This window comes from Acanthopagrus latus, chromosome 2 (genome assembly GCF_904848185.1).
Source record: "Acanthopagrus latus isolate v.2019 chromosome 2, fAcaLat1.1, whole genome shotgun sequence".
Lineage (NCBI taxonomy): Eukaryota > Metazoa > Chordata > Actinopteri > Spariformes > Sparidae > Acanthopagrus > Acanthopagrus latus.
In genome coordinates, this window is record NC_051040.1 from 15,328,431 (window position 1) to 15,352,271 (window position 23,841).

The 23,841-nt window shown below is 40.9% G+C and overlaps 1 protein-coding gene across 1 annotated transcript in view; it reads left to right on the plus strand.

Moving 5' to 3' along the window:
* The window catches only part of cbl (Cbl proto-oncogene, E3 ubiquitin protein ligase), a 38,199-nt gene extending 15,530 nt beyond the window's left edge, over window positions 1-22,669 (plus strand). Inside the window, exons 3-16 of the mRNA XM_037080952.1 lie at window positions 5,173-5,319; window positions 6,223-6,379; window positions 9,486-9,607; window positions 11,910-12,047; window positions 12,772-12,859; window positions 14,187-14,318; window positions 14,488-14,715; window positions 15,810-15,941; window positions 16,683-17,105; window positions 18,099-18,187; window positions 18,389-18,595; window positions 18,690-18,775; window positions 19,107-19,349; window positions 21,060-22,669. Coding sequence (XP_036936847.1) covers window positions 5,173-5,319; window positions 6,223-6,379; window positions 9,486-9,607; window positions 11,910-12,047; window positions 12,772-12,859; window positions 14,187-14,318; window positions 14,488-14,715; window positions 15,810-15,941; window positions 16,683-17,105; window positions 18,099-18,187; window positions 18,389-18,595; window positions 18,690-18,775; window positions 19,107-19,349; window positions 21,060-21,355 — 2,488 coding nt within the window. The 3' untranslated portion in view covers window positions 21,356-22,669. The remainder of the gene's footprint in view (window positions 1-5,172; window positions 5,320-6,222; window positions 6,380-9,485; window positions 9,608-11,909; window positions 12,048-12,771; window positions 12,860-14,186; window positions 14,319-14,487; window positions 14,716-15,809; window positions 15,942-16,682; window positions 17,106-18,098; window positions 18,188-18,388; window positions 18,596-18,689; window positions 18,776-19,106; window positions 19,350-21,059) is intronic.
* Window positions 22,670-23,841: the final 1,172 nt, after the last annotated feature.

Sequence of the window (23,841 nt, forward strand, 5' to 3'; positions counted from 1 at the left end):
TTTGACGAAGCATTTGCCACTTCATGTGAAACTTCCTGTGCTTGTGCAGGTATAGCACCTGAGTGTCTTTTACCTTAAAGGATCCTCCTGCATGTGTCAAACACAGGAGCAAAGTAAAGGTTTTTCACTGTTGTTTGCATGAATCTTTTTCTTCAACCTATCATCCTCATCAGACACACAATTTCCTGTTAAAGTTGGAACCATTTCAATTGTTTCTCATGAGAGTTTTCTGTATTTTTCATTCTGACCGCTCTCTTCTTGCTGATTTGAAGCAGACATTTCAGTTTGAAAAAGTTGATGTCAAATATTGCTGCTTTATGGTGCTGTTCTGCCACTTTCAGCACATTATTTAGATAATTTAAGCTGAAACAATCAGTCAATTAGTTGATGGATGGAAAATTAATGAGCAACTGTTTTTATACTCCTTAATACTTTCAATTTTTAACCTGTCAATCATTAGTTTTTCCATTATGATGATTTGCTGCTTTTTTCTGTTTTATATCGTTGTGAACTGAATATCTTTTGACTTTTTGAGTCTTGGCCAGGCAAAACAAGGCATTTGAGAATTACAAGCTTTTGCTTTGATAAATTCTGATGCTTTTTATAACAGTTTTCCTAGATTTTGTACCTCTAGTGATTAAATGAGAATATAATCGCATTATTAATCCATAATGAAAATAATTGTTATTTACAGCTCTAATTTGTTTGTTAGTTTTGTTTAATGTTCTTACATAGCCAGGATTGATGTTGGTCTACATGTCCCTGAAAATGTGAATGTCCTAAACAACTGGGAGGATTTCTAGTCAATAATTGTTATTGTTTATTGTTTTAATTGGGCTTGATATCAGTTCACAACCCAAAACACCAGTATTTGATGACTGACAAATGACACTCAACAATCTGCTAGTTTTCTTCAGAAAGCTACGTGTTGACGCTTTAAATATACGTTACTTGGAGAAAGAACATTTTTATTTACCACATAACTTAAACCCTGAAAATAGTCACCACGCTATGTTGTTAGTGGCTGGCTGGCAAGCTAAAATGCAGTTCACAGATTTGTTTTTCTGTGTTAATCAGGGCGGCCCCTTTATTCATGTCCTTGTATCTGTACATTTAGGCACACTTACCACTGGCATTGAGTGCAAATTTGAGCTCAGCTTTGCCCCACTTTTTGTAATAATTCCTGTCTGTTTGCCTTTTTAACAGAATTTCACTTTGCTTTTATTCTGAGCTCATCTTGGGACCACGGTTGAATTGGCTGAACTGAATCAAATTGGTTTCTTCTAGATTCTACCCACAGAGCTGCAGCTTGGACAGACCTGGTTGCCCTTTGGTCTGTTGAATACATGTAAAATCCAGCCAAGCTTCAGCCTCATCAGATCAAAAAATGTCAGCATATATTGTGCCCGTTAGAAATCGTGACCCCACGTGAGAGTCTTGAAACATATCAGTAACATTGCTGGTGAATTAGAAATGAATTTTAATGGTGCTTTTGAAGAGAGGAATTTATAATCTTGAATTCCTAAGTAGCCTGTATTAATGTTTTAAGTTTAGAGTTGAGAGGAGTGGATTACTGGATTCATCAGACTGTGAACTAGCCTAGATGTGGAAATGAAAGCTGTGAGTGAGGAGTGGATTAATTCCACGCATAAACTATAGAGGGGAGGATAACTGTCTTCATACAATTACGTTGTAGATGAAAGCAGAGCAGGAGGGGGTCGGTTGTAACTCGGATAAAAGTACAGGGTAGAGAGGGGTTGACAGGAGAATGGATGAGACCACAGCTCGAAGGCTCAGTAGGCCAGTAGGGCCAGGAAGCAGAAGAAACAGAAGAGGACCGCCCGCTGAGATGATAGCTGCTGAGGAAAACACACAGAGATGCGATGTCACACACGCCTGCCTTCCCTCAGATGGCACTGGAAAGGGAAGACGTGCAGAGCTCCTTAGGGAGATGCTGTAGTTGAAGGTCTCATTTTCCACATTGCATCACTGATGAGGGCTAGCCCCGACTTCAAAGACATCCAGTCCCAGGCATCTGGCTTCAAGTCTGCTGTAGATTTTAAGTGGGCAGAGCAGCTCAACAGATTAGACAACCAGCTACAAGAGTGTTCACTGTTTGAGGCTCATTTACTGCTGAGAGGCTATAAATACGACGCTTTATTGCAGTTTGCGGGCGTTTGCATTTTTCTCTTTCAGATTCTAGTCTGCTCCCTCTGAGGTAAACGATCATCCTAACAAGCGCTGGTCTATTTTGGCAGGTTCTCAACGTACACTAATCTTATTCATCCATCTTCGGTGACTGTCCTCCTTCCTCATTCACTCTTTCCACTCCCCCTCCTCTCTCTCCACTCATAGGGTTTGTAGTGTAGTGTGTGGCAGCTGCAGTGTAGCCACGCTTTCATTGCTGTCTCTCTTGTGCATGTCAATTCACTCTGCCCGACAGCCAAGCACAATCTCCCTCTGTGCCACCTCGTAAATCATGGCTTTCTCAGCACAACACTCCCAAAGCTGTGATGGGGTGACATTGTGCTGCTTCGTTCTCCTTTTTCTTTTTCTCTTTTGACCCTCCCCTCTCACTTTTGCCTTCCTCAATTGTACTCGTCCCCTGATCTTCCTTTTTATGTCATGTTTCTTTTTTCTTCTCCTCTGTGCTTGTCAACCAGCATTTTGCAACTAGATTCGGAGCTGTACATTAGGATGTCCATCTCTGTGTTGTCTTTTCTATTTCTGTACTGTGGAGGCAGCTAAGGACAATCCTCGGTGGGAGAAAAACGCCAAGCAGAAACCCGACCTTAAATGAAATGTCTTTATTTCCTTCTCCTGTACTTCCACCCTTGAGCTTCTATCTGTCTAAAAGCATGTTTTAGAAACTTCAGCCAGTAATTCATAAGGAACTGAACAGTCTACATTTGAAGCTCATGTTTTTTTAAGAGGCAAGGCTGAGCATTCACGTTGCCTCCCCACGTGGGTGTCGGAACTAAATTTAAGTGTCACTGAGTTTGCCTTGTGGAAAAACAAGGATAAACACTCATTTAGTGTTACCTACACTCTTATCACACATTATCCGGGAAGCTGCCCAGTATACCAAGTAAACAGTTAACAGTAACATTTGGGGGAGGAAAAAAAAAAAGATGAGGCAAATACCATCCAAAACATCAATAACATCCTGTGTAGACTCATACTGAAAAGATAGGGCTTGACGTCCAGTGGGAAATTAACTTTCAGAAGCATCTGAACTTCAATATATATTGCTTCCAAAAATGATTTTAATATTAGACATCTATAATATATGAGAAAGGTTTGCACTGTAGGCTTCACAGTTCCTCCAGCAGTCAGGTCAGATGGTGGAAAGACACTGCGGGCTGTGATGATCTCAAAGTCTGCTGTGCTTAATCCAAAATGCTCGCTTTCTTAACAATCAAAAATTAACCATAAGTTGGAGGAGCGAGCAGCCGCTGCATCTTCATGTGCCACTGTTGCCATGGACGCACTTCCTGATTACATCCTCTGATATACAATATCAGTTTCTAATTCCAATTTCAATAATGTTACTAAGAATTTTGTGGACAGCAGATATTTTGCTTATTTATATGATCAATAACGAAAAACGTCACCAGGAAATCTGCATTATCTTGATGTGGCATGTTCATGGCTGTGACTGCATACAGTTTGTTGACAGGTAGACATTTAAACTCAACTTTGTCATGTTAATTAGCTCAAGACTTGTAGAATAATCTTTTGTCAAGTACTTGGTGGATAGATGGGAATCTGAACACACAGTTCCTACTCTCAGACACACCTTGAACGACTTCCCAACACTCCATGAGTGAAGTGATGTATCTCAGAGAACATCAGCCTTGACAGTTGGATGGAACTAGTGTCAAGACTAATTCCCCGCTGAAGGGGGTAAAAAAACAAACTGAGAAACAAATGAGAGAAGGCATGTAGTCGGATAGCATAATGAGAGAGATGTGAGGTTTCTACCTTTTTTTTTTTTTTTAACTAGCATCATCTTCTCTATTCTTTTTGCACATTTAGCCTCACAATCTATGATACAAGGGGGAAATGTGGTTGTATTTATTAGCAAATACAACCATTTCACTGTCACCTCTGCTTCACTTTTGATATGTTTTGGAAAGCAAGTGTAAAAGTTGAAGTCAAACACATATAATACATGTTTTGTTTGTGAGCATTTAAAAGGAAGTTGTCAGCTGCATCGCATCAGTGCATTTTTTTTGCATTGTCACATGGCTTAGGCGAAAAGAATGTTGAAGTTGCCATTTATGGTTGACTGATGAAACTGCATGTTTAATATTTGAATATATCAGTTTATGTAAACAGAAGTTATCATTCCCCTGACTTTATTAGGTTAGGCCTGTTTGTTTATTGTGCAAGCTGCCAATTTGGAACAGTATGATTAATATTCAACAATTAATGAGTCATAACCTCGACACACATTTTCAAACAAGTTTTTGATGACACAAGTGCATGTGTGAATGCAAAGAAATTGTCTGTTAATGGGTGTAATATGGACTTAATCCAAAATGTAAAATGCAATCCTCCCTTAATATCAATCAAGGGCAGACTATAGGGCTTGTGTGGAATTAAAATGTCTTTGTTTTACATGGATATGTGTTTTTGAAATGGCCTACAGTGTGCCTTGGGGCGTTTTGGAGGAGGCATTTTGCATTTCAGATTGAAACTGTATTCCACCCATGGTATGAGCCCCTCAGGAGATGGAAAAAGCATAATACACCTGAAATATCAAAAGACAATCTGTATGTGATCACTTCAAAGACCAGGCAGTGCTTGTACTCAGTTGTCCTCACAAACAGCTTTTTTGTGTCTTTCTATCTCTAAATGCCTTAATGTATCAGTTTTTAATAACTTGTAACACAAAAACCTTTCTTTAACACCATGAGAATTGATCCCCTCATCACTAATACAGTGTATTCTGTGCTATCAGATTAAGAATAAATGGATCTTATGTAGCATAAAGGGGACAACACCTACTTTGTTTGAAAACCCTGCTGTTGTAAAATGAAACCTTGAACCATTTTAATCAACACATGAAATGCCAATACTCCTCTCTCTTGAAACTGTTATTTCGGCTGATGAAAGCGTCAAAGACCTGAAATCTCACCACCTCTTCTCTTTTCTTGACTTCCACAGGCGGAACCTCACAAAGCTGTCGTTGATCTTCAGCCACATGCTGGCTGAGCTGAAGGCCATCTTCCCCAACGGTCTGTTTCAGGGTGACAACTTCCGCATCACAAAGGCAGATGCTGCAGAGTTCTGGAGGCGTGCCTTCGGGGACAAGTGAGACAGTGCTATATTACTTTTTGTGCATTAAATATAGAAATACCTCAGTGCATCCAAATTGACATCCTGCTGCTTTACAGGGTGTTGCCAAGTAAGTGAGATGAAAGAGAAGATCCTTCAGAGAGAGAAAATACAAATTATATCTTCTCTTTTCTTTCACTGTTGTTAGGGTCGGTAGAATTCTTCTGTGGGACAAACCTTTGGTTATTGAATGCAGATGTCTGTTGATATCAAAAAAAGTTATGTGCGTGATCACACAATCCCAAAATGCGCACAGCTAAGTCAAGATTCTATTAATAGTCATCATGCAACACAAGTTTGTATATTGAGCTTCCCACACAAAAAAGCAATCTGCAATTGTGGACCTACACAAAGATTTAATCAGCTGGGTTTTCCCAGGACTTCAAAACAATACATTTATTTCCCTCTTTAGATGACTGTGTAGTACATCTTCTGCAGGGAACTGGCCAACATTATGACCACCATTTGGGAAAGTTCTGTATTTTTTGCAGTGCATTAAAGTTCATCTATGTGCACACTGGTTGCTGTCTCAGTTAAAAGGTTAGCATTCATGACTTGTGACCTTCAAAGATCTCTTTACTAAAAGTACTAAAATAGCATTTCCTTTTTTGTCATGTATGAATCACTAGAATTTTTGTTCTTTACAGAAAATTCACTTCATATCTGTATTGAGATGTTTTATTGGTGTACTACATGCACTGAGGAAGCATATATTAAAACGGTCCCAGCAGCTCTACTGCGCTTATTTGTGGATATGTCACTAGGCATCATGCGTTTAACTGACACTCAGCATCCACTATTTAAGATCTTTTGCTGTTTGATTTCAGCTTTTGCAAGAGGATGTCGTCATCTGTTTTGTTTGTGTTCTGTGTGTTGAAGGACCATTGTGCCTTGGAAGGTGTTCCGTCAGTCGCTCCACGAGTTTCACCCCATCAGCTCCGGTCTAGAAGCCATGGCCCTTAAATCCACCATAGACCTCACCTGCAACGACTACATCTCCGTCTTTGAGTTTGACATCTTCACCAGGCTATTCCAGGTACAGAACACATACACTGTGCAACATTCAGCTTGTCTTACCATTAAGTTGTGTATCAATACATGGGATTACACGGAGCCCCACAATTAAAAGCCCAAACAGAAAAAATGCTTCTATAAGAACCCCTCAATCAGAATTAACAGGCCCAATATGATCGCAATATAAAAATGGGGAACTTTTCATAAACAAATCAAACAAAAATTTATCCCATGTAGGCTTAGAGTTATATAACCTGACCTGGCTGCTAATCTAGTGTAACATGTTTCCCCGCTTACCCAAGATGGCGGCACCCAAGGTGAACTGGTGTAATGCAGCAGCTCTGTTTTTAATATGAACTCTTGGAAAACTTAACAAAGACGAAAATGGATATCCACCTTCAGGACAGGGAGCTTATCAAGCACGCTCCACAAAAGATGAAATGTCTGATGAGGAGGAAGAATGCATGACATCACATTACATCTGTGCCGATGAATTCCGTTGTTGAATGTAAATACCAGACCCAGTTACTCCCATCCATTTTAAACAGTTGACCCAATATCTGCTATCGGAATGAAGAAATATTATCCATGTAAATAAAGCTAATTAGATGAGAGATGTATAAAAGAAGAGAGTGATAGTTAGGCCAGAGATGGAGGGTAATCCAAAGTAGTCTGTGAGTGCTTGGTGTAGGAAACAAATGTCACACGTAAGGAACTTAAACTCAACACATCTTTTCTCAGCTAACTTAATCAACCTGTTAGCAGGATGCCGGCGGACTTGTTCACACTGTTAGTCGGAACTGAAGTTGAAACTTTCCTTTGCTGCTTTTGTCCACTTTAGTGTGTTGTTGCTTCAAAAGGCCTAGATAGAGAGGCACACTGAGATCCTTCTCAAGGACAGTCATCATTATATCTGCTCCACTAGGTTCTACTTTCTTATTGCTAGATGAATAATAAGCAGCAATGATGAACATTTTCAGAGTAATTCCCTGCACAGGACTCTAACCAAGCACTCACTGTGGGGCTGTGGGGCTGTGGAGCATTGGTGCGTTGTCGGTTTATGAGCTGTTTTACTTTGCCAAACCCTGACTCAACTTTGTAATTGATAGACCACAGTACCGACATACTGCTCATGCGCAGGGAGTTGTGGTGAGGTAAAGAGCTAAATGCAGCCAACCGTCTCTATTTTGCAATTACATACAGTACACAAGGCAGCAGGAAACAACCCATTTTTTGGAGTGTCTTAGTGTATGTTTATGGAGGTGCAGGTGGTGCACAGCTCTTGAGACGCTCATGAATGAGGCAGCACGAAAAAGGGGGCGGGGACTGTGGAAAAGAAATAGAGTAGTGGTAGGATGGGTTATCAGGCATCATCTTCAGTGCTCATCTCTGTCATGTATTGCTGTATTAACACTGTTGTGAGCACAGTACTGTTGACTGTTTTATACTGAACTGCCTACATTAACTAAAACCTCTTGCATACAGTAGTGTATGTTGTTTATTTTCTCAGTGACATTATCCTCTGCAGGGTGCAGACCGGCTTAATGAAGCCTAACCAGATTACAGACATTTCCTATGACACTCCCTCATACAAAAAAAGCCCTCCTCTAAATGTCCTCAAACTCAAAAGAGGAAGTGAGCCTGTGGCCATTTTGAGCTCTGTCCTTGATGTGCAGTAGAGTAGGGGTGATCTGTTCTTTTTTTTTTTTTTTTTTTTTTTTTACCAAATGTCTCATGTGGTTTTTTTTTTTTTGCTGAATAATGAGGTGGTGATTATAAAGCAGCAAGAAGAGGCCACTGAATATGTACTCTAGATCACTAGATACTACATTAGCCAACAATGCACATGAATATAATAAACCACGCTTGGCCCACTTTTGTTTAAACCCAGCCAGTCTGCCATCACATTACACTAAAAGAGAGATTAGAGTCTAGCCAAGGAGACCATTTCAGTGTGTCACTTCCTGTGTGCAAAACAAGTAGAAATAACCAACACCAGATTCTTAAAAAATACAGTAAAGCTGCAGGGAGACGGGACAGTCCCTCTTTGTGATGTAACAGATTTTAAAAAGGTACGTACATGACAATTGTTGTGCATATTGGGCCATGGTTGAGACTTTTACGGCTCGTTCTCAGCGTTGTGTGTGTTAATTCAACTTCCTTTCACACTCCAGACTGACAGAGCATTTGCAGAACCACCTACTCACCACCATACTCAGTCAGCGATGGAGTAATGTGAATTATTTTCAGAGGTGGCAAAAGTACACACATTCTTTACTTAAATAGAAGTACATATACTTGTGGAAAAACAGACTGGTAAAAGTAGAAGTACTGGTTCAGTGTTTTTATTCAAGTAAAAGTAAGAAAGTAAAGGCTCTGAATTGCATAAAATTATCCTTCCGAAGGGCTATTTCTCTACAGAGCTAACTGAATCTCCCGTCACATTGATTTAACTCGAAGACTTTTAAACTTTAAGGTAGAGTTAATGAGATTTGTGCTAGCTGTTTGTAAATGCACCACAACAACAGCTGATGTAATGACTCAAGTGAAGTACAAATGCCTCAGAAATCCACAGTAACCAAAGTATTTATACTTTGTTACTTCCCATGTCTGATTATTTTATATTTGCTGAAGTTTTCACTCTTTAGTATTAGGGTGGCTTGACTTGATTTGGTTCATTTAGTCTTTAAATAAAGACACATAAGCACCTGTAAAGTCATCAGCTCCTGCTTTAAATACAATATGTGAAGCAGTCTGCTTGAGTCCTTTTAACCGTTGTTGTTCTGCTCTACCAGATGGTACTAAATGAGTCACATGCTGTTTTAAGTGTTGCAAATTCTCCTTAAAGGACCTCTTTACATTGCTTGACCCAGGTTGAAATGGCTATTCTAAATCACGCTAAGGGTTCAGTAAACAGTTGTTTCAGTGTCATCCAAGATGCTGTATGTTTCTCCATTACTCTGCTCCCACTGTTACTGCTGTGTCCATTCACTCACACATCAGATGAGTCACTCTCTCTTTCTTTCTCGTGTGTGTGTGTGTGTGTGTGTGTGTGTGTGTGTGTGTGTGTGTGTGTGTGTGTGTGTGTGTGTGTGTGTGTGTGTGTGTGTGTGTGTGTGTGTGTGTAGCCTTGGTCGTCCCTACTGAGGAACTGGAACAGCTTGGCGGTTACTCACCCAGGGTACATGGCCTTCCTCACCTATGATGAGGTCAAAGCACGGCTGCAGAAGTTCATCCACAAGCCTGGCAGGTGAGACAGAAATGTGTGCACGAGAAACACACAACTTGTAATGCAATCTAAATCAGTCACTATTTCAGAGTGTGAATGTATGTGTACATAGTCAAACAAAATCATCCTGGTTAAATGCAAATTATGAACGACAGACGGGCACAAGTTTAGTCGTGATGCCAGTGTCACATTCCAGTTATTGGGTGTGTGGCTGTGTGTGTGGGTGTGTGAAGGACCCAGGGCAGCATGGCACTGGTACCTAGCATCAATGGCTTGATTGTACACTGAGAGCTGATGTCACTGTTGAGGCCTGGCCTGTGCAGAGCCACATTGACATCCGAGCAGTTATTGGTCAATGTGAAACTATAAATTACAGCCCACTGTCCAGAGCATTCAGTTTGTGTTCTGGCTTCAGCAGCAGTTGTTCCACTTCTAAGCCAAGCATCTAGGCCAAGACCACTTTTTTTTTTTTTTTTACTTGTGCAGTATCTCCACATTCAATCCTTGGATGTTAGTGACTTATGAGAAAATCCTATTACATGCATCCTAGGATGTATCAATGTAATGTCCCTTTTCTGGCCCACCTCAGTTACATACCAGTGGTCTCTAGCTTCCCCTGAATGCTGCGGCTAAAGTGCTAACAAAGACACGCTTCTTTGTACAGCTATTCAATACCCCTAATTTTTTTTAATTCGGCCATTTCCTGATTCAGACTTCTTGACTTGTACATAGAAACAAGCAGGCAGGAAATGAAATACTGGGAGGAGTGGTTGCGTGTTTTTCCAGACTCGTCACCACTGTTTCCACTCTAGAAAAGGTGAAAGCACAGCTGCTTGTGCCCATGAGACAAACCAGTTTACTTGACTGTGAACAGTCGAGGCAACAAAACCCCTGGTACGGATAAAAGCAAGCCCACCATACCCCAGCATTACTTCTCTTAAACATGCTGTATGTAAATTTTGCGGCTACGGGTCCCTCAGCCAAACGAAGAGGGGGCGCCCCGGTAGCCCAGTCGGTAGAGTATCTGCGTCATTTGCAGAGGCTGCGTCCTCGCCGCATCAGCACAGGGTTTGATTCCGAGTTGAGGCCTTTTGCTGCATGTCATCCGCCCTCTGTCGCGCTGTTTCCTGTCAATTTTTTTAAAAAGCTATCCTGTCAAATGAAGCCCCCAAAAAATGTGATGACAACGATGAAAGGTTTTAAAGGGTTTTTTCGTATCATGTCTAGTCACGTTCCCGACTTCCTTCCTTACTCCTGACATACAATGTGGTGTTTACCTGGAAGTCCTTATGACACACTATTACCTTGTTTTAAACTTGTGGATTTCCCTGGGTTTGAACATTGTTGGTATAATGTAATGTACGGTATTTGGGATAAAGTAATTGCCCAACTCATTAGAATATAGATCAGAAGTCACCAAAACACATTGTGTGTATCCTTGAATGTAGAAAGCATTTACTTCCTCATAAAATACTGTCCTAAACATTTTTTACAAATTTAGTTTATTAAATGTATTTAGACACACATCACATTAGATTAAACAAGGTGATTAAAAGCTAAGAGATTTGTCAGGGAAGGTCAAGAAGACACCAGGCATATACAATGGATCCACCCCTTACAAAAACCCCCAATGAAAACAGATAAAACATAAGTTGAGAAAATACGGCCATGTTATATAGCTTGCAGTCTTCTTCTGCTCTTGTCTTTGTTGGTGTATTGCTGGATATCTTGGTGTCTTACCGCCACCTATAGATCAGATGAATAGTGTGAAACCATTGAGGTCATTGAACAGCTTTGCCCAACATGCGTCTTGTTTGTTGATGACTTTCCTCCCCCTGATTCTTTAACCTCATTACATTCAGGCAACAAATAGATGTATTTTTTTATCCAAACTTTATTAACAAGTTTTATTTAGCAGGGTTCAGTGATTCCTGTAAAGGCATCGAAAATGCAACTGCTTTCCGCTTTTTACACAGGAAATCTACACCAATCATGCATGTTATGTACAGGTGATATGTATATATTTTATACACATAGCATGCATTTAGTGTTGTTTTTTTATGCAATTTACTGTGTATTTAATGTTTGCTTATGTTTGGATGGGATATCTTCTTCATATGAAGCTTGTTCAGACCTTGTTCGGTGATCATGAACATTATATCAAATCTGACTTCATCTTGACACATTTTATGGCTAAAAGGATATTCCCAAGCAAAGTTTACCCTTTATATCATTTCTATATGTCTGTTTGCACCCTCCTCTACATAACTCTAGCATTTCTTGACTATGGCTTTTATCGACTATCTAACATTTCTCTCCTCAGTTACATCTTCCGACTGAGCTGCACGCGGCTGGGCCAGTGGGCGATCGGCTATGTGACAGCAGATGGAAACATACTCCAGACCATTCCTCACAACAAACCCCTCTTTCAGGCCCTCATCGATGGCTTCAGGGAAGGGTTGTAAGTACACTGGCATTTTGCTTGGCACACTTACAGCTGTCATTTTAGTTGGGGGTTTGCTTCTGGACCTGTCCTCTGTGTGACTTGGTGTTCATCTGAAGCAGCTTTGATAAATGATCTATAGGTTAAGGTTCCCATTATATCTCTCCCACAAAGCCCTCATCTGTGTAAACTATGCAGCTCTGATTTGCATCCGAAGTTTGAATTTGCCTTAACCAATCCAGCCATATCATGTTGCCTGTTCGCCTCATTTCAGTGTTATCATAGCCAAAATAGGACTGTTGGTTTCTAATGTGCAGCTCACTCAGTGGTTTTAGCTGTCTGGCATGAATCTCATCTTTTTATGCCAACGCTGATCTCTTTATTTAATGAAAGCTATGGTTGGCCCGTTCCAACCTGTAATCAGATCCTGATTTTAAACTGGAAAAGCCTACACAGTATCGCCTGCATGCAAATCATCTGTCAAATTATAATTACACCATCTGACCCCATTTGTGAAATATTCTTGCACTGTACATGCATCAACCAAGTGATGATGTTAAAACACATTTCCAGGTTGAATGAATGGACTGAGCAGATGTTTTCATTACAGGTATTCACGCAGCATAATCTTGCTAACTAAAGACGATTATAAGCAATGAAATGGAAATACCTGTTGAAACACCCAGTGGTACTAGGGGGATTTATAGGGGAGTTCTAATTTTATGTGCCTCTGTCTCTCCAGCTATTTATTCCCTGATGGTCGGACCCAAAACCCAGACCTGACAGGACTGTGTGAGCCTTCGCCTCAAGACCACATCAAAGTCACACAGGTCAGAGCAATGTGCTTCACTGTGCACCCTCAGTCTTTAATATCTTATACATACTTGCTGGCCTCTAGCTTTTACTATAAAGGTCAAAAGACTTTCATATTTATTTATTTTTCTTTAGGGTTGGGCGCACAGATAAGTTATGATCTTTAAAAACCTGATAGAAGTAGAAGACGTAATAAAACCACAGTCAGGAACTGAGTCAGTCAAGATTAAGCAACTGGCTATCTGAAAGATTTTTTCTGTCTGGCATTTATGTTTTGTAAATACTGTAAGGTCAGCTGAAAGTAAAATAAACTGGACTAATATTTATGTTTTAAAAAAAGGTCAACATTATGTAACTTTTTTACTTTAGAATAACAGCTTGAAAATCATTTAGATGGTACAGTCTTGTAACAGGGTCAGTCGTGCCTCTTTCTCAGCCACGCTGCCCCCATCACTTGTTTCTACACCATGTAACTTCAGTGAGAGGGTAGCATGTCAGTGTTACATACATGTTTACTTCAACATGCACGTTTTCGGCACAGAACATTGTGATGATGTAAACAGTTTTGTTTGTCATCATCACCTACATTACGTCTGACAAACAGTTACAGACCCGAGCTGCAGCAATTAGTCAATTAGTATTAATAGTAATATTATGATAAATAAAGTAACAGTAAAATTGTTATTTTGGTAATCAATTCATCGTTTCAGTCACTTTTCCAGAACAAATATTAAACATTTGCTGGTTCTAGCTTCTTAAATGTACAAATGACTGGTTTTCTTTATTTTTCTGTCATTTATGATTATCGTATATGAAGAGACTTGAGGTTTTGGCATGAGCATTTTTCTCACATTTTGGACAAAATAAGGTCTACAGAGCACTGTTTAAGTTAGAAAGGTGGCATGGTCCACCAAATATATGAACAAATTAAGATGGGGTGAAATTGTGTTGTCCTTTTTTAAGGTCAGTTTGATTATTCAGTTCATTCAGTCATGAAAACAAAGAGAGTTCATGTATTTTTTTTTAGGCATAAAGAAATCAGTCAACCAAGATCTATCTCTCTTTTATTTTCCAAAATTACACAGTGCACCTTTTAAAAAAAAATGCTATCTAGTCTCTGTCTCAACATGCTGAGATATCCCCTCAGAGTTTCATAAAGGCGTTTTTGTTGCTCAAGCACAGGACTGATACTAAAAGTCCACCCACACATTTTAACTCTGCTCGAGATGCTTCTAGGCTCTTTCTCACTCATCAAATGATCTCAGGTGGTGTAAGTTTCGTATGATGTTGCTCACTGTTTAAGCACTGAAAGCTAATAGTTGTCTCATTTTTTCCTCCCCTCAGGAGCAGTATGAGCTGTACTGTGAGATGGGCTCCACTTTCCAGCTGTGTAAGATCTGTGCTGAGAATGACAAGGATGTGAAGATTGAGCCCTGCGGTCATCTCATGTGCACCTCCTGTCTCACTGCATGGCAGGTAGGACATGTGGGTGGATAGAGGGGTTTTTGCGTGGGTTTGATGCTCCAAGTTAAGTGTCATTAGTCATACCTGTTCAGAGGAAAACTCACGGTTAAAGTGCTCTTCTGTTCAGACAAAACAGACACACAAAGAAATAACCTATTTGTATCCCTGTGTGCTGTTTCAGGAGTCAGAGGGTCAGGGGACGGGATGCCCCTTCTGTCGCTGTGAGATTAAGGGTACTGAGCCCATCGTCGTGGATCCCTTTGACCCAAAAGATCCCAAGGATAACAGCGGGGGCTCCTGCAGGGGCACATATGGAGCTGAGGGGGCCCCATCACCCAGCTATGATGACGATGATGATGACAGACTTGAAGACCCCCACCTCATGATGAGCAAACTTGCCTGTGCAAAGGTGAGACTGTGGAAAGTGAAAAGTTATCTTAGTTTGCCCAGAGTTTCAAGCCATGACACTGGGCAAGCTATCATGGTATTTTCTATCGATAAAACATTAAGGCACTTGGCTTAGTTGGTTGGACGCCCCAGGTCCACCTCATGGGCTCCCACTGTCCTCCTCTCTTCTCTGTTTTTTTGGAGAGACCCATCTGTGCACAGATGAAACACTCCCTGTCTTGCTCTTTTCAATTTTTGTGAGCTCCAAGCTCACAGCTCATATTGAAAGTCTTTCATCTCCATCTTTCATGGTGCCAAGGTAGCAGCTTTTTTTGTGCCTCTTGGTGTTTGATATGTGGAGCATTCTCCTATCCTCCATCTTTTATGTGCCTCTGAGAAACTGCATGTGCATTAGTCTGCTTATAGAGTAGCAGAGTACCTGAGATCACACGCACTTTGATGTGGTCCCTGGAATTTCTTTGGCTTTGATTGCCTCTTTCTCAGCTTTGACCATTTCTTTAAATGGACTTGTAAACTGTGAAGTACTTGGCTGTACTTTATAGATATTTTGTGTTGCTTTGTATTTGCTTATTCTGTTTTGTGTTGAACCAAAACCGGTCATTTTTCTTGAGTAACTGCACAGAATACAGCTCTGGCCTTGAACGTTGTATGAAAGTAAGCGTGACCAATGTATTGAAAGACCTATATTATCAGCCAATATTGGCTTACAATAAGAATATTGATATTGGAGTATGTGTTGCCTGATGTGGGCTGTTTTTTTTTTGTTGTTGTTGTTGTTAGAGATTGTAATGCAGAACGAGATGTTTGGGAATAATTTGTAATATTATTATATATACATTATTCACAGTAATCTTAAATGTTGCATGAGAATTTGAGGAGAAAGGATGAAAGAATTATAGTGCAATATATTTCTCTTAATTCATTGAAAGCAATGATTTTTTAAAAAATGTTTTTGTTTGGATTGTTCTAGCTGGAGTTTTATAGATTAACAACAAAAAATGGGAACCAGTTGCATTCAGAAAAGTTGTCATTTGACCGAAGCTGATTGTGTTCAAATATGTGACTGGTGTGTTGTTGTTTGTGTGTGTGATCCAGGTGGAGCGCCCCCCATCACCCATGTCCATGCCTCCTCAGTCCTCTCTCCCCCCTGTGCCACCTAGACTTGACCTGCTAACACACAGACCTCCCAACCCCCCTGGCGCGTCCAGTCCCGGGGTCACCACGAAGGTAACTGAACATGCTCCTGTAACCAAGTAAACAGCTTAAATTTGGTTACAGTCGTACATTCTCATCTATATGTGGTTTGATTGAACAGTTTGGGTGTAGACGACTGTTTCATAGCATAAAGCTTAACAGGAAACTGTGCTGTCGTAGCAAAATGAGGGCACATTGTTGCTTTGATGAAAATAACACACAACACTTGTTTGTTTATCATAAAAGTTCAGCATTGTCTCAAAATTCTGCTTGTTTTTTTAGTATCTCCATCCAAACTACTTCTTAACTTGACTTTTATACAGAGAACAAAACTAGATTAACGTTTAAGAATAATTTTACTTGTAACCGAGCTTTGTCATTGAAATTTTGTTCACTCCTATTACCCCGCTCATATAAAAAGGTGCCAAAGTGACAGCCACAATAATCACTGTGTTTTATATTCTGCCTCTAACTCATTTTGGAGTGCAGCTCCGCTCACTCCCACACTGATAATACCACATGTTCTGTGTAAATGCAGATAAATGGAAAGTATAGATAGGGAGCAAATGATGAACAGCATTTTTCCTCCTTGGTGTTATTCATCAACATTATGTATATTGTTGATTATGATGATGGATGTATACACAGTGGTCTTGTTGCTAAATGGATTATTTCCCCTGCAGAAGATAACAGCACTGTGTTTTCTTTGATTTCACATCAATATTGTATGTAGTCTAAATGAGCTTTCTCCGTGTCTGTTTTCCCCATTTCCAGGCAGCATCTCAGCACAAAGACAAGCCTCTCCCCCTCCCCCCAGCACTGAGGGATCTCCCCCCTCCTCCTCCACCAGACCGCCCCCACACAGCCGGGTCAGCTCCCGATGGACGGCTGCAGAGGCGGCCGCTACCCTGCACTCCCGGGGAACCCACTCGAGATAAGCACCCACCTCCGCCCCCGAACCGGCCCCTGGCTGACTGGAACTCCCGGCCCGTCCCCAAGGCCCCCACCTCCTCGTCCTCCTCGTCCTCCTCCTCATCTTCCTCGTCCACGCAAGTCTCCAGTTTGGGAGTGGACCTCCGAGCAGGTGTCAGGGAGCTCTCCAACAGGCACTCCCTCCCCTTGGCGCTGCCCTCAGCTCTGGACACACGCTCAGACTCACAGAAGAACAACAGCTCCCTCAGTCTGGACCACCAGCTGGTCAGAGGAACCACAAAACACCACACACCACACACTTACCACCATTTGGCATGATGCATATTCAGCTGATGAGATAACACAAGCACACAATATTTTAGTAATAATTAGAAGATTAGATTAGTAGTAATTAGAGGAGAGCTGAAAAAGCACACGTGGCTCCAGCTTCTAATAATCCACTATACTGTTCTATATATGTGAGTTTTTAGCTCAGTTACACGGTCACTATTTGATCACTTGCAGCAGGGAAATTAGATGAAAGGTATATTGAATACCTCTTAATATTTGTAACATTTTTGTCACATGGGTTCAGCTCTGCATTACATTGAATTTTAGTTAGGATGCTTAAAGCATAGTTAAACATTTTGGGAAATATGAGCATTTGTGTATTTGCAGAAAGTTGTCAGTTTAAAGCTGCAGCTTTGAGCTTAGTTTTGCATAAAGTCTGGAATCAGGGGGAACAGCTAGCCTGACTCTGTCTACTGGTAACTCAAAGGTCCACTTGGTTAGATTTTTGCGCATCACTCCCAATTTGTGAAATACTGGCACTTTGGGAGGAGAACCAACCGACTCGTGATCCCAGAACATCAGTATTTGACGAGTTTGGAGTGAGACATCTTACAAAGTGGACCTTTGAATCCACCTACTAGCCCCTCTAAAGCGCACTAATTAACACATCATATCTTGTGTGTTTAAGTGTAAAACTGAAAAGTTGTGCTTTTAAAAGGTGGTGTTGGTTGTTGTCATGGTTAGACATCCAGTGGAGACTAACTGGAGGTCACTGCACAGCCCAAAACAAGCCCCACACAATAAAGCCCTATAAAACCGCAACTTCTAATTCAAAAAAATTGTGCGTATCACATTCTTCATGTTACGCTAATGCTAAGCTAACAAGCTGCTTGCAAGGCATTCATTCGTATTTGCTTTATTATTAAAGTTGTGAAAATATTCGTCACTTTTATATCTTTAAGATTTCTGTTTCTGCTTCCTTTCCAGAATTTTACAGCAGTAGTTGGTCAAGATTATGACAACCCCAAAGTCAAACCCTCATCCTCAGCCAACGCCATCTACTCGCTGGCAGTAAGGTACGTTGAACGGTTGTGACTTTAGAGGAGTGGAACCTCTCGTCTTTTATTGCCTGACATGATTTTTGCTGTTTTGCAGATCATAAAGGCCAGAAGAAACATATTTTGAGAGCCTCTTCTCAAAAACCTTTAAAGTGTTTATATATCATAAAACCATATCTACAGTTCAAGTGCAAATATCTTTGAGTTGTGTGTTCCCAGACCTTCTCCAGCTCCGAGGCCGGTGACAGGAGAGGAGTCGCGTGACAGCGAGGAGGAGTCGGAGTACATGATCCCCTCCTCTCGCCCTGTCCTGCCCCCCATCACGGCACCACTTGTAGTGGAGTCCCAACCAGTTCTAAGGCATCCTCAGCCACAGCCTCTATTGTCACTCCAGACTCAGAGCCAAGCCTCAGCACACAACTCACGGTATTCAAAACACTCTGCGAATCCACTGAAATGACTTTGGCGATTGAAGTAATGTGTTTGTAATGATTTCTGTTGTTGTTGTTTGTCGTTACAGACTTACGCTAGAGTTAGAGGATGGACCGCTAATGTATGAAGCCATGTACAACATCCAGTCCAGGTCACAACAAGCCAGAGATTCAGGTATTTTGCTCAGTATTTTAAACCTCTCTGCTACCTTCATGCAGACATGCAATGATTTTAGTCTAAAATGAAGCACTGGTGGAACAGCACTCACTCTAAACCATCAGTTTGTGAATATTAGTATCAGTCCAAAACAAGATCCCTGCCATCTGGAGAGAATACACCTACTGTCCTTGTTGGCTAGAATGTAAATTCTACTTTTTTGGCTCCAACTGTGACTCATCTAAAGCTGTGGAGAATATACCTATCTATATGAATGAAACCAGGCTAAATCTGTATTTAACTTAACTAGTTACAGCAGTGCTCATACCCTGTTTTCTTTCCCTCCCAGACTACTCAGAGTTGCCCCCGCTGGCGATAAGCAATGGTCCCAGAGACCACGCAGCCGAGGACAGGGAAGAGGAGGAAAACGGCTATGACTTCCCCAAACCTCGACTGCCGATGCCTCCCGCCCGAAGGACCCTTTCAGAACTGGGAGGGTCGACTTCCTCCTCATCATCTTCTTCATCGTGCTCATCCTCCACAGCTGCTTTCAGCCGACTTTCTCTAGATGCAGATGCTGGAGCTGCAGCGGGTAATTACACATTTCCCAGTTTATGACTTCATGAAAGAACCGATCGGTGATTTTGATGAATACACAACATTATTTCTTAGGTTTATAGGAGAGGCAATTGGTTCTCTCACAAATGTAATAGTGAGAGAAATACCTAGAAAAGGATGTTTTGTTTTGTTTTTTTTACTGTAGACCTTATTTCATTTAAGTTTACAGGTTATCACCTCTAGTTGTCAGAAAAATGAAATGCTGTAAACCCTTGATAGCGGCGCCCTCCAAGGCAAAGACTAAATTAGTCCATGACAACAAGGAAAGAAAAAAGCAAAGTAGGAAATACTTTGTGATTTGACCCTTTAAGACATGGGCCTTTATAAAAGAGATTCATCACTTAGAAGTTCAAAATTGAGCATCAGTGGTGACATAAATATAACTTGAAAATCATGTATCTGTTTGAAGAAAAATCCTTTGAATGTCAAATTGTATAAGAGCAGCCTCTTTGTTCTCGTCCTTCATGGCCAAAAAAGCATTGAAAGTTCTTTTGAATCAATATCTTCCTTTGAGCCTGCGAGCAGCCTGAGAGGTCGACTCAAGCACTTTGCTGCTACCTGGTGTGAGGCCAGACTCATACAGATTTTCCATAAGCGCTCTGAAGCTGATGGTTGTCTCAAATTTGATAATTGCCATGAATTGGTTGCTGCATGTGCAATCACAGTGTGTAAAGAGCAATAATTAAACTAAGCTGTTGACTTACATCAGCGACCTTTAATGGTAGAAATGCAGGAAGTGATGCCTCCAGGATGTTGGATATCCCTGATGGTAGAAGTTGATTTTTAGGGGTCGGCCAATATGGCTTTTACAGGGTTTGTACCAATTATTGAATATCAAGGAGACTAAAAAAATCATATTTGGGATTGATATTAATTTGCAGTATAAAGTTTAAGAGTTTATAGGCTATTCATTTTGTCATGTTACAAATCAGATGTTTGCTGTGGATTGGACATTGTTTGAGAGGATGCTGTATCAATGCCAGAGTAGCATAATTTTAAGTCAGTCTGACAAAAATATTACAGATACTGATAATTGCTTATTGGTTAGGGCCTTTAATCGTTCCGCCCCCCCAGTCTGTTTCATCAGAATCTCATTGTCTTTGAAATAACAGTGGTCAAAGTCTTCTGAAGTTTTGACTACGACTAAAGCAGCATCAGTGGCACGTTTTCTGCCATCACTGAAACACAGCAGCACAAAGTAAACACACTTAACCTTGATCAGTGTCTCAAACCATACTGTGTTTTGTACACTTTTAATTCGAAGGAATTGGCCCTGAAAGGTACTTTACTTTGATGTTTAAGAAGGTGTGGGGAGCCTGTCTACCTGTTTTTGCTGGAGACAATGATGAGCTTCATGAAGGAGTGACAACATCATATTTTTATGAGGCATTTAATTTCTCAACATGATGTCTTTGTCTCTGCAGTGAGCTGACATTTACTACCTAGGATGATTGCAGGGCGTTCTCAGCGCTCTACTAATCTTTGTATCTCAGGACAAGTTAATTGGCTCTCAGATCATAGGTAGACTCTTTACGAGCACTTTATAAAAAGTGGCAGCTGTGAAAAGGTCAGCCACTTCACTGTAATCCACATTCACCTTACTGACCTTTTGGGGTTTTTAAAAGTAATTTATGTTTCAGATTTAACAAAAACAAATACACATTGATTCTCTCTGTTACTTCAGCCTTCTCAGAGCTAGTGGAAGCACCAGAGAGACCTCCAAAGCCCCTGCCCAGAAGAATCAACTCCGAGCGTCGCCACAGCCCCGTCCCGCCCGTCCCTGCTCCACCCAGCAGCACGGCGTCAGGAGGAGAAGCCAACCCTCAAATCAGTAGCGAGATCGAGCACCTCATGAGTCAGGGATACTCTTACCAGGACATCCAGAAAGCACTGATGATTGCACAGAACAATATCGAGATGGCCAAGAATATCCTCCGCGAGTTCGTCTCCATTCCCAACACCGCGCATGTTCTTACATAGCACACTCCTTGTGCCTCTCTCTCATGTTTGCTCTCTCGCCCTAGCTTGGCCAAGCCTGGTTGGGTCTAGGTTGGCACAGCCCAGCTCCAAGCCCAAAGCCCATTGCCTGCAGCACTGCCTCCGGTGCTGGCTGACGCCCTACGCCCCCTGTGGATTTTTAACTGGCTGTTACTCCAGCGATCTCACAGCAGCATCTCTAGGACTGCGTGCCCTGCACTCCATGCGCTTTTCAACAGTGTCTGGCCTCCTTTAAAACTGCTCCAGCAGGCCTCTTTGTCAAGGACATTCGAGCGCGTGTGGAAACAATGACGGGACGCCACGTGGCGCGAGACATTTCATAAGAATCCTGAAGAAGACGGATTCCTACCTTTTCATGTTGAAGCCTCTTGCTGAAAATGTAACCAACACCTCACAAATAAAACTAAAAATGTATGTCTATATGAAAATTTAATATATGAGTAAATATATATTAAATGTGTGTAATATATACAGTACGTGCATATACAGTAAGTAAAAGATTTCATCTTTGAGGGTCGCTGTTGGTACAAGCGATACGAGTAGACGGGGACCAGATTATGGGGGGGTTTGGCCCTTTTCTGGCAGACTGAGGTATGTGAGAGTGTGGAGAAACACATGCAAGGAGGAGGACAAGTCATCCTCAGCAGGATACGTCAGTCAGCAGCAGCTTAGTGAGCTTTTTCATGATGATTCAGTCTGTTATGGCCTTTGATTAACAACGTTGCTTTGGTACTTTTTTTTTCTCTTTTTTTTTTTTTTTTTTTTAAACAAACATGCTTGTTTTCTCGTGTTGTATTTTCTCAAAGTAGCATGACGATGGTTTCAGGTCTGGACTGTTGTCTGGCAGTGTGTGTCCGTGTGTGTCCGTGTGTGTGTGTGTGTGTGAGCATGCGTGTGTGTCTGCCAGACCCCTTTCTCCTCATGACCTGCTCTTAAAACGACCCCCCTGCTCCTGTACAACATGAATGTGGAATTCCAGTCAGTATACTCTGTAAACGTACTACTGCTCTAACTCATATGGCGGGGCCTAGTGTAGCTGTAGAGCCTGGCGGTGAGATTATTAGAGGACGTACTAATGTTGACGACCCTGCAGTACCAGACAGGCTAGTGTTGTGTGAAACGTGGTTGGTTGGCTGATTTTGTTCTGTCTTCGTCTAACTTCACTGGTTGGCTGGTTTGGATTCCTCTCTTCCAGCTCCAGTCCAGGGTGAAACAAAAAAAAAAAAAAAAATGTCATTGATTTACTTTGGTAATATATTATTGTAATATGATCATAAATATTGTTATTATAATTAATTCAGAAGTGCTTCACTGCTGCTACTATTGTTAGTGCTAAACAATTTACGCCTTAAATGTACATTTGTGAATATTGTGTTTAACCTGTTTCTTTAAAGTGACAGTATCACCCGTGTTTCTCCAGTCCTTGATGTAGCATACTTGAAAGTACAAGCGGCTTGTGAGCCTGCAGTTGACTCTTCAGTGTTTTAAATGTTTTATTAAAGGGGCACTATGTAGTTTTGAAAAATACATTATTTTCTATATTATTGAAGTAATAATACAAACTCAGAAATATTTATTTTCCCTAACTGAATGAACAAGCAGAAAATAAGGTCCCCAGATCACTGAAGCTAGAAAGGTGGCAGGGTCCGCCACGTATAAACAAAGGAAAACGGTGTGAAACGGTGTTGTCCTTTAAGGTCAGTTTGTTTATTCTGTTTAAGCAATCATGAAAACAAAGATTTTATTTATTTTGTTCCGACATTAAAAAAAATAATACTAATAATTCATCGATGGAGATTAAAATGTATTTACCCAAATCTACGTAGTGCACCTTTTTAAATATATTCTCTCTGTGATTCTCTACAGGTAGACTCAAAACAAAATGCTTTCGGTATGGCGACTAATAGATTAAAACTTCTCTTTCACATCCGTTACCTTTCTCTGCGGGAGTTCAAGGAGTGATTGCTGAGGCACAAAAAAAAAAAGTAGGCTCATGGGTTTGCTGGCCCACCCCCAAGTCTACGTTAAAATCAGTGTTTGGGCCAACGGTAAGAACTAACTCAGGAATTCTGTTTATCTAAACATGTGGCGTTCACCCTGACAGGAAGCAGACAGCAGCTCACCTGCCGTCTGTTCATCCAGGTGACATGTAGCCAAAAGTATCCGCTTAATGAAGTCACACAAGTAGCCTATTACCTTCTCTTTTTCTTTTTTTTTTTTTTTTGTTTGTCATATTATAACTTGCACATTTTTCGTATTATTTCTGATGTTAGCATGACTAGAGACAGCAGCTTCATCTCCAGGTACTATGAATGATTAAGATAAATACCTGCAAGGAGCTTTTAGGTACATTGACATGAGCTCTTCCCAGCATATGAAGAAGAATGTTTTTGTTTGTTTTTTTTTTGTTTGTTTTGTTTTTTTGGGAAGGGTGTAAATCATGTCAAAAACTAATCAGCCCTAGCTTA